This window comes from Nyctibius grandis, chromosome 3, assembly GCF_013368605.1.
Source record: "Nyctibius grandis isolate bNycGra1 chromosome 3, bNycGra1.pri, whole genome shotgun sequence".
NCBI classification, from domain to species: Eukaryota; Metazoa; Chordata; class Aves; order Nyctibiiformes; family Nyctibiidae; genus Nyctibius; species Nyctibius grandis.
This window is the reverse complement of record NC_090660.1, coordinates 55861978-55877565: the sequence shown is the minus strand read 5'-3', so window position 1 is coordinate 55877565 and position 15588 is coordinate 55861978. Positions and strand designations below refer to the sequence as shown.

Here is a 15588-nt window from a genome sequence, read left to right as displayed (position 1 = left end):
CATGGTGCAGACTCCAATGCCTTGCTGATATCTTTGAAGTAACAAGAAAAAAAACAAAAGGATTTTGGAATTTATACATGGACTCTGAGCCAAAAGGCACTTTGTACAGATGAAAAAAGTTCAGCTTTTTTCTGTATTTCAGCTGTATAGAAGGAACAAGTAAAAATGAGTATGATTTAAACATATCCTACCAGCTTGTGTAGTCCATGATTTATTAGATAAAATTGGATGAATGCATTTCTTCAAGAATTATGTTTGTTGTTCTTCTACTGCACAATCCCTTATGATTTAATTCATAACATTTGGAAAAAAAGCCATTTAAAGAAAGCATTGCTTGGAGGTAAATGAGGTATAGTGAAGGCAAATTTTTTCCATGTTTACAGAGAAAAATTATATTCTTATCTAAAAAAGTGAAATAATACATGACTCCATAATACATTAATATTAATTGTATAAAAATATGTATATAGTCACATGCAGTATTTTACCTTAGTTTATGCTCATTTAAGAAAAAAAAAAACACCAAAAAAAACCCACATTAAAAAAAAAAAAACCACAAAAAAAACAGGATCTAGAAAAAGAACAGACGCAAGAAATGTGAACTCTAAAGAACTGACCATCACTTTTTCTTCCTTCAGATTTTTAGTTTCATTCTGAAATTTGGAGCTAAGCAGTAGAGTTTCTTTTCCAAGAAGACTGAGAGACTCCTCTGGCTGAAAAACAGAGATATCAGCTGCCACATACAAAAAACAGAAACTGAACTGAAAACATATAAGTATCTGGAGAGTTACTGAGTATCTACTTCGAGTTACTGAACATTCTAGTTATTTATGAGATATTCTATTTATTACCTTATTAAGCATCAATTAAAAAAAAAAATACAAGTTGTAACCATTTTTCCAAGACAGTGACATTGAATCTCTTCCTGAGTTAATAAAACCAGAAGACTGAAAGAAAACCTACGAAACTCTAGTCTGAACATTGCTACTGATTCAGTGTTGCCTTTTGGAACACCAGTAATTCCAGTATCAGGCCCAAGTTAAAATTCCCAGCACTGAGCACTTTAAAGTGAGATATCTCAAAATCCCAGTCTTTAAAGTGTTCTTTTAATCCATTTCTCCAACGGGAAAATCTGGAAAAGTACCTTAAAGGATTCATGCTGTACAGAGATTTAATAAGACAGAGTGCTATAAAATAACATACAAGCTCATAAAACAATGCCAACTATTTTGATTACTATCATGTAAATGTATTGTCACAGATTTGTTTCTCCAGGTGTAATGTGCATAACACTTGTAAAACATAGCCCATTCCTTCCTTGAGTTTACAATCATGAAAAACAGAAAGAGATAAAAGGGGAGAAATAGAATAATATGAAAGTAACAGGGTCAGACTGGTAACTGGTCAGGTCTTTTTAATCTACTGTTTCAATAACAACCTGATAATCTTGCAAGGCAGAGGGATGGCAGATGAGACAGAAACATATATTTGGTTGTGAAATGTCCTTGATTAAGCAAAATAGTTGTGGTTGGGAATACCTAGATAGAAATGGGAAGACAGGACAGGTCAAATAAGGAGATGGTTAAATAATTGCCAAAGATGGAAGGAGCACCACAGGTTTGGGAACTTAAGTTCTACAGGAATGCATGTCAGATGACTGATAGAAATGCACAGAGAATCAAGTCCACTCCAGCTAACAATGCACTGGACATTAAAAAAAACAAAACAAAACGTAAAATGGTACCATGACAGAGAGAAAAGCAAGGTAAACAGAACATGAAATCTGGTACCATTACCGCCTTGAAGTACAGATTCAGGATACAGTATATACTAGTTGGTAGGACAGGCTGCCATACATGCCTTCATCAAGAAGACTAAAAGTTCAGAGCAAGTGCAAAAACAACTAGAACAAATATTCCAAAATGAGAAAGATGCTAATTAAAATACTAATATTGATACTTACTAAATCCAAGGGGCCATTCACAACTCTAGATGCATCACCTGCCATACTCTCTGTTCTTTCAATCACACTTTGAACGCTGGAGTGGGTGTAGATAGCAGCAGTTGTGTTCAGAGTCACATTTCTTACTTTAGAAAGGCCACTAAATAGAGAATTAACAAGTAATTCTGTTTTCATGAGGGTATCTTAATCAAGCACTAAGTTCCATGTCTTCAGTTACAACATGAACATCTTTCTAGAACACATGATGCACTGAAAAAATGAGCGCAACTTGCCCTATGTTGCATAAGGGGCTTTAAGTTTATTATTTTGAACTGAAAAAATCAGTTCAAAGTCAGATGAAAACCTTAAGGCTTTTTTTTTTCCCCTATTTTATTCCCTTTTGTTTATGGTCAGTTTTTCAATTCATAAAGCCACTTTGACACATTTTGGATGAAGAACAAACAAATCACATCGCCTAAACAGAACAGAACAGAACCAAGTTCCTAGCTGGAGCTCAAAAACAAAGTAGAGAAATACAGAATCTAGGAGGAAATTATATGCATCTGAAAGCTATTCTGTATTAAATGTTGCTTTATTGAATTTATCTGGCTGCAGTGAATTCAGTAGAGTTGCTCAGTGTTACTCAGCAAAATTGTCTGTTCTCAAACTTAAAATACACGTAAACTTTCCAATCTGATATGATTTAACACACATATCTGCTGATTTTAAAAGACAAACTAGCAAGAATCTTAGAAGAACTCTTGGGATAGAAGATTAATTTCCATTGAATTAACTGGAATGACTTCCCAACTTGCAAATTCTGAGTGCATTGAGTGGACTTGAGATTGCAACCCACTCATTTCTGCAAGATGCTTTAAAAGCAACAATAATGGAGGCACAACAGTAATAGCTTCTTGATGAGATTCAGAGATAAATTGTCAAGAAGTATTCATACATACACCAGAAGCTTTTCAAGTCGTACCATGATACACTCACTGGACACTGAATAATTCACTAGTTACTGTGTAAATCAGCCACACGAAATGTGAGACTAATCAACCCCCTCTATATCATTTAATAAAGGTACACTGCATTAAAAGTAGAAAGCACTTGAAATGGGGAATAAAGATTGATCATAGAATCACAGAGTTGTCTGGGTTGGAAGGGACCTTTACAGATTATCTAATCCAACCCCCCTGCTGTGGGCATGGAATTCCTTCAATGGATTAAGCTACTACCTATTTAAATTGAATCTGGCACTACTGTAAATCTCTTCCTATTTCATACTTCTCAAGTTTCTTACCTCTCTAGCGCATCTGCAAGTCTTTTGAACTGGGCAGCATGGTCCTCGGCTCTGTATACCAGGTCAAGCACTCCTCTCACAGACATCTGCATCACCAGCTCATCCACGTGGTGTCGTAGTTTGGTGCTCCATAGGACTAACCCATCCTGGTGGACCTCCAGGTTCTGCACAACAAAATGGTTTCTGCTTTTTTTTCAATAGCAAAATACACCTGATAGTGTCAAAGAGGATGTTAAAACTTACGAACTTACAGATGTAGAGTTCTTTACATCTTGGGCAAGAGCAGTAGCAACGTTCACTAGGACCTTCCCTTCTTTAATGAGCATGGTCGAGACTTCTTCACCTTCCTTTATATTTAGCTTTTTGTCCTATAGCATAAATCAAGTGTTTTATAGTAGTCTGTAAAGTCATCTAGTGCAGATGAGTTCACATATTACATATCAGCTTTTAGTTTTCAAACAGGAGTCTGGTTTCCTTTGAGTTTTTAAGGTATAACATATATTAATATGCTTAAACATGTACAAATTTATTAAAGTCTAAAAAGCAGCTTTTAAACACAACTTCATATTTAGTATTTCTTATGCAACGACACTGATTGTCCAGTCTTACATTTAATTCTGCCAGGTTGCTAGAGATAAGAGGAAACAAGCGATTGGTCTCATTGATATTAGCGAGTGCCTTATTCACCAGATCCTGGGCATCTTGCAGTCTGCTGTTGTGCTTTGATAAGAGCTGGCTTGCATCCTTTTTTAGTTCAGCAAGCTCCTGCTGGGATTTAAGATACTCTTTCTGAACATCGATCAACAAATTTTCTGCAGCTCTGACAAAGACAGGAATCATAAAATAAATAAATGGCAATGGAGAAACTTAGGCATGGATTTCTTGAGGAGAAAATGAGGTCGCATGAAATTAATTTAAATGCATCTTCTTACAAAAGTCTGCATTTTTTTTCTATAATAGCATACATACACATTAGCTTAGTCACTTGTCTTACCACATAAAAGGTGACTGCCTGGGGGAGAGAGCAGGAATACAGTTTAGAAACTTTTCATGCGGTTACAAGAGGGGAAAGGGGTTAGTATAAATCACATTTGCTTGGACTTATTTGGGACATCCTCCACATCAAAACCTCTCTGAAACATCCCTCTCGGACTGCCCTGTGTCTTAATTGTAGTGATTCATATTCTGAATGCAGGATCAAAACATAAGTTATGAGGACTGACACTGGAAAGAAACAAGTAACCAGAACTGCAAGTCATATACCCAAGAGTCCTGAAAAGTTTAAATAACAAATAAAAATGTTTGCCCCTTTTTATCTGATTTCAAATCATACAGATCTTTAGCCAAAGAAAAAGAAACCTAGTTTATTTCACAATTGTACACAGCAAAACACATTCCATCTTTCTTATTGAATAGAAGATGTGCATTTGCATGTATTCCTTAAAACTAGTAATTCAGAGTCCTTACACTCAGAAGCCATAGCCTTTAAAAAGTTGCAAGGCAAGTGTGCAGAGACCTCAGCTATGGACACTGCTTAACAGTACGTCATCACTAGCTCAGTCCCCTGTGAGCTATGTGGTAACTTCTGCTCCCTGAAAAACGGACTGTCAAGCTGCTTATTTAAATCAGTTTTGAATTTACAGCTGCATTACATGACAAATTCTACAGAGCAAGAAATCTTATATATCTTATTAACTCTCTTCTCTGATCTGTCAAAGGACACTTATCAGAGAACTTTCAGAAATTTCAACAGACCCTATAATTGAAAAAGTTAATTTACAAATGCCTTGTATAACAGCTCAAAAGTTGATGTTGAAAGTCAGAACATTCTGTTACTATGCAACAGGACATTCTGAGACATTTTTGTAAGTGCCAAAAAAAGCTATTTGAAGTTCCTAATAAATATAAGAATAAATGGCACATTGCTAGTCCATTTGTATGTCCATTTAGCTTCTATACAATTTAATATTCAATACAAGGACAAGCACAGTACTCTGTTGAACAAAATCAGATATGCGACCAACATAAACATTCTAACCTGCCTAATCCAAAGCACATAAAGTCAAATTTTTAGAAATACTCCAATCTGGTCTAAATCTTTGTCCCTTGAAGCCAACATTAACATTCTTATAGCTTTTGGTGGACTAGGGCAATACTTAGTATTTCTGAAGTTGGAACAAAAATTTTGCTCACTGTTGGAACAGTCAATGTTTTATATTGCGAAGTCTGGCAATAAGCACTAATAACAAATACAAAAGCCATTTTAAAAGAGCCTTTAACTGAGGACAAACCAAGACAATGGAATACAATCCTTCAGAATGCTGAAACAAATGCCTTGGTTTCATTTGCAAATCTACGTGACACATATTCCAGCAACAATAAATCATCATGTCCTTCAGCAGATCTGACATGTCTTGGGCTTGCAATTGACTAAGAGAGTTCTATGACATCTCCTAGCCAAAAGCAACAAGGAGATGTGTATTAAGGTCAGATCTGAATCAAACCAAAACCAGTGAGTCTGCAATGGAATTTTGTATCATGTCCAAATGAACAGGCTTTGGCTATATTAGTATCACATGGGATGCTCAAATAGCTTCAAATAATGTAACTCCAAATTCAGAGTTCATGTAGCTCCATCTTGGCTAGTTATCCATCACACTACCTCTTATTATGGCAAAACATTTCTCCAGATATCTCTCCAAAAATAAATATTACGTAGTATAGACATGCAAAATAAAGTTGTCAGTACAACAGGCTTACTTTAGGACACTGGTAGCTTTATGGTGCTGTTGAACAAAATCTTTCTTGCGTAATGCATCCAATAGGGCAGAAATATCATTCTGCAGGCTCTGAGATGTAGCATTTGACAGTGGGAGATCCAGGCCCAGAGTTTCATTTAGTGACATGGCAACTTCAGCAAGTACTAAGTAGGAGAGTAAACAATGTAGTCATACCATTAACAAAAGAATATATGCGAACCCCTTGAGCAAAATGCAGCACTGTCCATGTAAATAGTTCATTGAGAGTTGCAAAGGAAATACCCTTCTAAATTTTGCAAAGAAGTGGAAATATCTCAAAAAGTAGGATACCTTTGATGGTTGTATGTACTGTGTCAATAAATCCAGTCAGTTCTTGACTTTTATTCCTGGTTTCCTGAGTCACTGTGTTAAGCTGCCAAGCTTTTTTCAAAATTCTGGATGTCTACAATAAAATCAGATACAATCTTTGACAGTTTTCCTAAAACACTGATTAATTAGCTACATTTGTCTATGGTTTTTACACCTTTTTCCCAATATTGAGAATACTTTGCGAGAGGAAACAATATTTATTGCTAAGGTAGATGTAGCTGATTCATAAATCTCTGATGGTTCCATGCTTGCAGATGCCTTAATTATATTGACAGTTCCAGCCTCTGATATCAGTGAAGAACTGTGTTATCAATTATTTTCATAATCAATAAGATCATAATTACCAAAGCTATTTCTTTAACCAAGTAAATATTACATATATATTTTTAACTACAATTAATGTATCTTAAGACCATCACTTTTCTGGATACATCACTTTTAGCAATAACAACACTGTTAGTGAAAGCACCTAGTCAGATTACATATACGTGGTCAGAAAATTATAGGTACACATGGTCAGCAAATGAGATCTAATGGCTGAAGTACTATTGTCAGTTTTCTACCTACAATTTTCCTTGTGTTAAAACTGAATAAAGAATACAAATGTTGTTTACCTTTCATGTGGTTTTTCAACAGATTTATTTCTGCTCAGATAATTTTAAACACAATTCTATAGGTATCAAAGACTTTTTGGTGAATATTCAGCTATGACATAATTTGAATAAGCTCCACAGTTTAGAACCGGTGAGAAGAAAGTATCTATCTCCCTTTCTCCTGTTTTAGGGCCTTAAATGATCACAGTATAAAAAGATTCTTTAACAGAAACCATGTAAATCTCCTGTACAACATCATAAAACATTGTAGGTTGCAGAAGAATTTCACAGACCAATTAACTCCCCTCCTCAGAAAGACTACAGAATGGACTGAAATCTTTCACTGAACTCCATAGATTTAAAATAATTTCTGAACAGCTCTCTAGCATTTATGTACCATGCTATGAAATCTCAAAGGGTATCTCCAGAAAGGCTAAGAATAAAGAAGCCAGCACCCACCTCTTCATGCAAATGATCAATTCCTCCTGATAAACTCAAAAGACTTTCTTTTGCTGTAGCTATTGAGTAAGTTGGATCTTCTCTAGGAACTATAGACCCCTATAAGAAACAAGAAGAAACAACACACTGTAATTTAAGGACTTTGTTGTATGTCCAGAAAAGTTCTGGGAAGAAAATAACTACGCACACTATTTAGGTTATTTGCATGTTTTAAATGACTGATTTGTAAGGCACATAAGATGACATAAAGGAATTACATACAGTTGATGCAACAAAGCATTTCTTCAAATAAGGAAACAAATCTCTGGATCCAGCCATGTTGTACTTTCAATCAAGTAATAAGTGGGAAGCATAATTTCTGCTTTCCTGATTCTTAATTTCACCACAGTCTGAGCTGTCCAAATAAGGACGATCCAGGGAACTATAGGCCTGTCAGCCTGACCTCAGTGCCAGGCAAGGTGATGGAACAGATCATCCTGAGTGCCATTACACGGCACATGCAGGACAATCGGGGCATCGGGGCCAGCCAACATGGATTCATGAAAGGCAGGTTCTGCTCGACCAACCTGATTTCCTTCTATGACCAAGCGACCCACTTAGTAGATGAGGGCAGGGCTGTGGATGTAGTCTATCTAAATTTCAGTAAGGCATTCGACACTGTCTCCCACAGCATCCTCCTAGACAAACTGGCTGCCCGGGGCTTCGATGGGTGGACTCTTCAATGGGTTAAAAACTGGCTGGATGGCCAAGCCCAGAGAGTGGTGGTGAATGGGGCAAAGTCCAGCTGGCGGCCAGTCACTAGCGGTGTTCCCCAGGGCTCAGTTCTGGGGCCGGTGCTGGTCAATATCTTTATAGATGATCTAGACGTAGGGATTGAGTACACCCTCAGTAAATTTGCAGATGACACCAAGCTGGGTGAGAGTGTCGATCTGCTGGAGGGTAGGAAGGCCCTACAGAGGGATCTGGACAGGTTAGATAGATGGGCCGAGACCAACTGCATGAGGTTCAACAAGAACAAGTGCCGGGTCTTACACTTCAGCCACAACAACCCCATGCAGCGCTACAGGCTGGGGGAAGAGTGGTTAGAAAGCGGCCCGGTGGAAAGAGACCTGGGGGTGCTGATCGACAGCCAGCTAAACATGAGCCAGCAGTGTGCCCAGGTGGCCAAGAAGGCCAATGGCATCCTGGTCTCTATTAGGAATAGTGTAGACAGCCGGTCTAGGGAAGTGATCGTCCCTCTCTACTCGGCACTGGTGAGGCCGCATCTTGAGTACTGTGTTCAGTTCTAGGCCCCGCACTTCAAGAAAGATGTTGAGGTGTTGGAGCAAGTCCAGAGGAGGGCGACCAAGCTGGTGAAGGGTCTGGAGGGTCTGACCTATGAGGAACGACTGAGGGAGCTGGGGTTGTTTAGCCTGGAGAAGAGGAGGCTCAGAGGTGACCTTATTGCAGTCTACAACTACCTGAAGGGAGGTTGTAGTGAAGTGGGAGTTGGCCTCTTCTCCCAGGCAACTAGCGATAGGACAAGAGGGCACAGCCTCAAGCTTCGCCAGGGGAGGTTCAGGTTGGACATTAGGAAGAATTTCTTCTCAGAAAGGGTTAGTAGACATTGGAATGGGCTGCCCAGGGAGGTGGTGGAGTCACCATCTCTGGATGTGTTTAAGAAAAGACTGGACATGGCACTTAGTGCCATGGTCTAGTTGACAGGGTGGTGTAAGGGCAACGGTTGGACTCGATGATCCCTGAGGTCTCTTCCAACCTGGTTGATTCTGTGATTCTGTGAAATGCTTCCATCCAGTCCCACAGCTGCTGCTGTTTCAGCAGCCAGTCTTGTCAAAACAGCTACATCTAGGTTATATCTGTGAGGATGACCCTGGAGAGCTCTATGTTTCCATGTCAAAACTCAGTGCATGGCACTCAGGAGTTCAGGATTTTGGCCCTCCAGACACGATAAGGTAACACCAGCAACCCTGCAGATCCTCTCACCAATAAGAGAATAATAGGCTGTATTTGGCTTCAAGGTCACCTCAAAATTGCTCCATATGGCAATAAATAGGCCATTGTACCCAAATATATCATATTTGATACAGTCAAGGCCTGCAACAGAATACCACTTCTCTAAAGCTGCAAAGAAACTTAAGGCATCTCTTACAAAGAGAGCAAGCCTGGGAAAGGTTCTTTTTAGATTTGTTTCAGAGCCAACCATTGTAAATACCAGAATAAGTATCATTTTGCCCAACTTTTTAAAGAAGTAATACACAGGATTATCCAACAGCCTTGTGTCAAATGGAAATTTCAAAGTGTTTTCCTCAGGATGAGGAAAGAAGAAGTGAAAGAGAAACAGAAGCTGAAGCTCTTGAGCCTCCTGGGATAAAGCACAGCAAGGTTTCTTTAAAAGCTCAGTTCAAAGACCCAGAATGGGACAGCAAGTATGTCTAGGTATGTCAGAAGGAGTAAAGCAGGAGGCTCTAACTAGAAAAACAGAACTACTGAAGTTCTCAGGTGGACTGGAGATGCAGAAGCAATGAGGAGTAGATGATCTGATGTGATAACTTTCTCATTATTGAAAGATCCACACCTAATGCATAGAAAAGAGGAAATACTCAAGTTCCTGAGCAACTAGCATGAGGCAAAGACGCAATACAGTGCAGGGCACAGCCCTTCAGGGAAGATCTGTAATTCACATAAATAAACTTGAGGATTTTCTGGCTTCCTGCTACGGTTACTTTGGGACAAGGCAAAAGGGAAGGTAATCTTTGATCAGCTAGAAAGAGTGGAATACCTGCTTCCAACAGAGAAAAATTACGAGACTACCAACTTACCCTCAAGATTAAGTTGTATAAAGAACATTGTGACATTACATAAACAGAACTGATATCATAGTCACAAGTGGTATATCACTTTTAGCATCCCACTATCAAGAGAGTGACAGCTGGCTTTGATTTGATTTTAATATAAAAGAATGTACGTACTAAAGGAGAAACTTAAAATGCTTTTATTTTTACATAAGATTTGACTTTGTTTTATAATTAAAGTGATAAATAAGAGCTACATATTGAATAATGTTTATAGTCCCAGAAGATGATGCTCCTATACAAACACAAAACAATTACAGAGTGTCAATTGCATTCTTAAACTATTACAATAATTCAGTACATTCATGCCTTATGGCATAAAGAAAGAGAAGCACAACTGAAGCTTTATAACTAAAATGTTACTAACTAAAACTAAAGGATAAGAGTATCCCTGCTGAAGCACAAACATGTAATTTAATCAAGTTTGCCTTCAGATATTGTAATTATTAATATTTTGAAGTAAATTGATTGGAATTCAGTCTGCCTTACATCTTAAATAGAAGAAATTTTAATTCAAACTCTTAATTTGCCAAATCCAGCAGCACAAGGCAGCTCATATTATTTTGATTTTGTTATGATATGGTGGAATACAAAGAAGATACAGCTTTGCTTCTGTCTTAGAGCTTGCCTTACTTGACATTGCTGAGCAGACTCTTATCAAATGTACATATTTTAGTGATCATGAAGTAGGGTGGATTCTGTTTATCTCTGACTTTGTGCAGAGACCACAAGAACTTAATCCTCACCAACAATAAATGACCCTCTAAGACCACAAAATGTGTTATTTCAGGCTTTGTTTAAACGGGAGAGGAGCTAGAAGGAAATTTTGCCACACAGCAGCCTGAAAGTGTCCAATACTGAAACATTCTACCTGGCTTTTGTGTCGTGACATGCAGGACAGAGTAAGGCACTTGGACTGCCACATAACCAACAGGAAAGCAAACTGCTGCATCCCAGGCACCCTGGCTAATGGAGAAGCAGCCTGCCATTCCAGGGCAGGACTCTAGGGGAACAGCCTCGAGACCTATGCCTTGGCAGCTCTTTAGCAAAGGAACCAAAAAGGGAAAAGACCTGGCCTGATGTTTCTATTTCACTGGTGAAAATTATTCCCCTTGCCTTCAGTAGGTCTGGGCCAGTCTTAGGGATGCACATAATTCAGGTGAAGCACATACATACAGCACATTCAATAATCACAGTGCTGATTGAAAAATATATTCATCCATTTATTTAAATGCTAGTACAACAAATGAAAGTAATACAGGCAGCTAAATAACTTAAGGTATATTTCTATACTAAATGGGCTTAATCTGGTATCACGTACATGAACACACATTCAAACCATGAAGTTCAGGAGGGCTTCTGTTAAACTACCGGCACATGTGAGTGGCTGCAAGTTTTGTTTTAAAGGTGTGACTAAGTATTTCTACTACTTGTGCATTCATTTTACCTTCAGATGTTTTGTTGCATTCTCCAACTCTGACAATATCCCATAGGGCACACGGGCAACACCAGTGAGGTTCATTGAAAGTATGGCCTTGTTGAGATTATCCAAACTGTTTAACAAAACTCCTGTGCAGTTGTCATCACAAGCTAAATAAACCATTTTAAGAGGAGGAAGGAATATTAGTATTAAAAAGAAGCCACCAAATACCAAAATTTATTTTGATTTACACAGTATGTGCCTTCACCTTTTGAGTTAAGAGTGATTAAGCACAATAATTCTGAGTATACAGATTTGTACTATTGCGCTCCCCTTCCTGCCCCAAGAGTGGACCTATTCCAAACATACTCTCCTTAGGTTAGCACACATTCAAGCCTTACTGATCCTGATGGCTATTTGTGCTGCTTGCTGTATTATAAGCTTATTGAGCCTACTTAGCTATATTGCTATAAATCCAGGGTGATGTCACTGAGAGTCACCCAAACAGATTAGGAAGACAGGAAATTCAAACCTATAGTGGTATATTTCCATTTATTTCTTGGGTTTATTTTTTTTACTTATACAAAGCAAAATCTAAATCCTAAATCCCAATTCATTGTAAAAGCAGATTACTGTACTTGCTCTTTCTGCTATCCACCCTCTCATAAGGAATTACATGACTAATTATTGGTGGAATATGACATTATTGGTGAAGAATGCCAACATACCTGGAATAACTCCAAAAGTATTATCACAGCAACCTCACACCCAAAGGGTCAATGACATAGGAATTCAACATTTTCAAATAAATAAAAGTATGCTACAGACAGCAAAAAAGTATTAAAATTATCTGTCCTTAAACTTGTCTGTAACAGTAAACAAGCCATTTTAAGGATTAACTGCTTGTCTCATGTTATAATCTCTACCGTAGTTTCCTTTGTGTTCACAGAATGGCTGAGGTTGGAAGGGACCTCTGGAGATTATCTAGTCCAACCCCCACTGTTTTATAGCAATATTAAGTTGTTAAGACTTCTTTCCTTTCATAGAAAGCATAGGGCCTGACATCATAAAAACATTCAAGGAATAATCATGTGCACATAAATATCACTGGAACAGATCAAAGCCCATTGGGAAGGTAAACAATTTAAAAACCACCTACAAACACACTTGTCTTCCACAAGAAGATGTCTCAGTTCACACTCCCCACAGAGCTGTCCTGTCATGCCTTGCTTACAGAGGCACTGGCCAGTTGTACGATCACAATTAACATGAACAGAGCCGCTTGGATTGCACCGACACGGATGGCAGCTGCCACCGGGAAGCTGAGGGTCACCATAATAGCCAAGGGAGCACCTACACAGGGAGGAATGGGACGCTGAACATCAGGGGATATTCATCTTGAAATTAGATGTTATATTTATCTTTGAGAATCACTGATAGGATTTTAGTTAATGGCTTCTTAAGAGTAACTAACAAATCACTCTAAGTCCTCGAGCACTCATTCATACATTTATTTATGAACACTGAATAATCTATTCCAAGTACAAACATGGCTCATAATTATCAAATTGTCCTTGGGAGTTGGGGATAAATGGGGACATAATGTACAACTCACCTTTCACAGTACTGTCCTTCATATCCTGGGAGACAAGCATCACAGTGGTAATCCTGAACACCTTTCAGGACACAAGTGGGACTAAAACTGGAGGAAGGATAAACAAATACCTGCTAGTACATAAATGGAAGACCATACAAAGACAGAGAACACCTTCAGCCACAGGTTAAATATTGTAAGCAACAGCATCCTCTGCTCAATCTGATTCAGCACTCTAGAATTTGTACTTTAAATTACTGTATAACATGCACCTCATGGCCTTCCTTTTAAAAGGTAAGACAATGAAAAATGGATGCTGCATGACATGGCTATAGTATATATCTAACTGAGACTTGCATGAGAATATCAGAGTTGCTAGACTCTTATTCTGATTCAGTTATCCAAAAGCAAACAACAAATATGCTTTCCAAGTTTCTGGAGAAAAAATAGCCTGCACAGAATTTTGATTTTCAAAATATGAAGTTAACTGTTCCTCTACCAAACAAACAGATGTATAAATTTCCAACAAAAGTGGCCTTGTTCTTCCCCTAGGATTGATCTCATGAAAAGTTCCTGCATTGACTGGAGATGGCCTGAATCTTTGTAAATACAAAAGCATTGTCTTTTGAATGAAGGAAAGAGACCCACATTTGAAACTAAAACATGTCACAGCAACTTACTGCATTATCTATAAAATATTCTATGTGGCTGGTCTACTCAGAGAGAAAAAATTGACTTATCTATCAGTTAATCTTTTTATTTTAAAACCTCACAGAGTTACCACTATCTGTGAAGAACTCAGAAGTTAAGCTCCATTTACTAAAATAGGTAGCTTTCAAATGTCTAAAAATTAAGGATGTGTAATGACAGCTAACTCCTGGTGTCGTAGTGTGTGGGGAGTAGGAGGTGGGACATACAGCACAAGAAATCCAGAATGCTAAAATGTACATTGGATTTAATAAGTTGTGGTTACCTAACAGGGTTGGCTCTGGGACAGGCACAAAGAGAGCAGTCGTTGACAGATCCAATTACTTTCCCATAGTAGCCTGGGGCACAAGCACTGCAGTAATCACCAACTGTGTTATCTCTGCAGTTCTGATACACAAAAAGGAATTCAGACAGTTTAAAACAACAACAAACAACAAGAGGAACTTTATCTTTCCCCAATCAATAAATGTATAGTTTCCAACAACCATCTCTAAATGTCACTACCCATTGGTCAGCATTCTCTGAGTGGAGGAACCTTTTATGCAAAAATAAGCAGAATGACAGCATATTTTCTCTTATGTGAGTACCCCCTCAGGCAGGCTGACCTAATTTCTGTTCTAAATTTCCATTAAGGTTTATATATTTCTGCTTCTATTAATCCAATTCAGGCCAGGAAATCACAGTACAAATCAAAACAAATCCTCAAAAAAAAAAGAAGCAACTGACGGAAAAATTAAACAGGATACCTGGATGAAAAATATACGTTTCAATGTTTCAGCAAATGCTTTTGAATGCTACAAACCAAGGACCATCCACAGTTAGGATTCACAGACACTACATTTAATTTGTCAACAGTACTGACCAACAGACAATGCTATTAATATTAAAACACTAAATTGGCATTATAACAGACTAGTTCCCTAAATGAACAAAATTCCTTTTCTCTTTTTTCCTTTTTTTCTTCTTTCCTTTTTTTTGATTCATATTCTGGCAAGTGTGTATATTTTAGAGGTTAGCAGAAGACAGTAAGCAGTAGCAATGCAGCCTCCTATTGTATGGGAGCAGAAGTCTGAGGTGAAAAACATCTCTTTTGCCTACACTACTCAGCCAGAAACATCTAAGTAGCAATCCCAACATATAGGTGACTTGCCACCCCTGCAATGAGAAGCTGAGAGGAAGAATGGCTAGTACTCACTAGTGTGAAAGACCTAAGTGTTTTGGCCTTGTAGAAATGAGAACCGTAGTTCTTACTTATGAGATACACACTTTAGGACAAACCTGAAAATGAAAGAATGGTTTACAAAAGCTTGAAGGACTAAGGAAACTCACTTTAAAAACTGACTTCAAGAATGAATTCAGCAGAAGTTGACTTTGAACTAACCAACTCAGCACTGGAAAAACAAAGCAACTGAAAAAACTTTAGGAAGCAATACTGAACCATATCAGAGAACAGACTTAATGTGCCTTATTTGGTTAGCTGAGAATTTGCTCTCCGCGGGGCTGTCAGCCCACGAGAGAGAGGCAATGTGTTAGTCAGATGTGGCCCCTCTTTGCAACCTTTGGGATAAAATGAGATAAGTGAGCAAACT

At 38.1% G+C, this 15588-nt stretch overlaps 1 protein-coding gene across 1 annotated transcript in view; it reads right to left on the bottom strand.

Annotated features, from left to right (window-relative positions):
* The window catches only part of LAMA1 (laminin subunit alpha 1), a 90008-nt gene that overhangs the window by 25885 nt on the left and 48535 nt on the right, over nt 1-15588 (bottom strand). Inside the window, exons 30-41 of the mRNA XM_068397192.1 lie at nt 14265-14386; nt 13313-13399; nt 12857-13050; nt 11725-11867; nt 7426-7524; nt 6335-6446; nt 6006-6168; nt 3855-4065; nt 3497-3613; nt 3246-3409; nt 1964-2102; nt 624-713 (exon numbers count right to left, since the gene is read on the bottom strand). Coding sequence (XP_068253293.1) covers nt 624-713; nt 1964-2102; nt 3246-3409; nt 3497-3613; nt 3855-4065; nt 6006-6168; nt 6335-6446; nt 7426-7524; nt 11725-11867; nt 12857-13050; nt 13313-13399; nt 14265-14386 — 1641 coding nt within the window. The remainder of the gene's footprint in view (nt 1-623; nt 714-1963; nt 2103-3245; nt 3410-3496; nt 3614-3854; nt 4066-6005; nt 6169-6334; nt 6447-7425; nt 7525-11724; nt 11868-12856; nt 13051-13312; nt 13400-14264; nt 14387-15588) is intronic.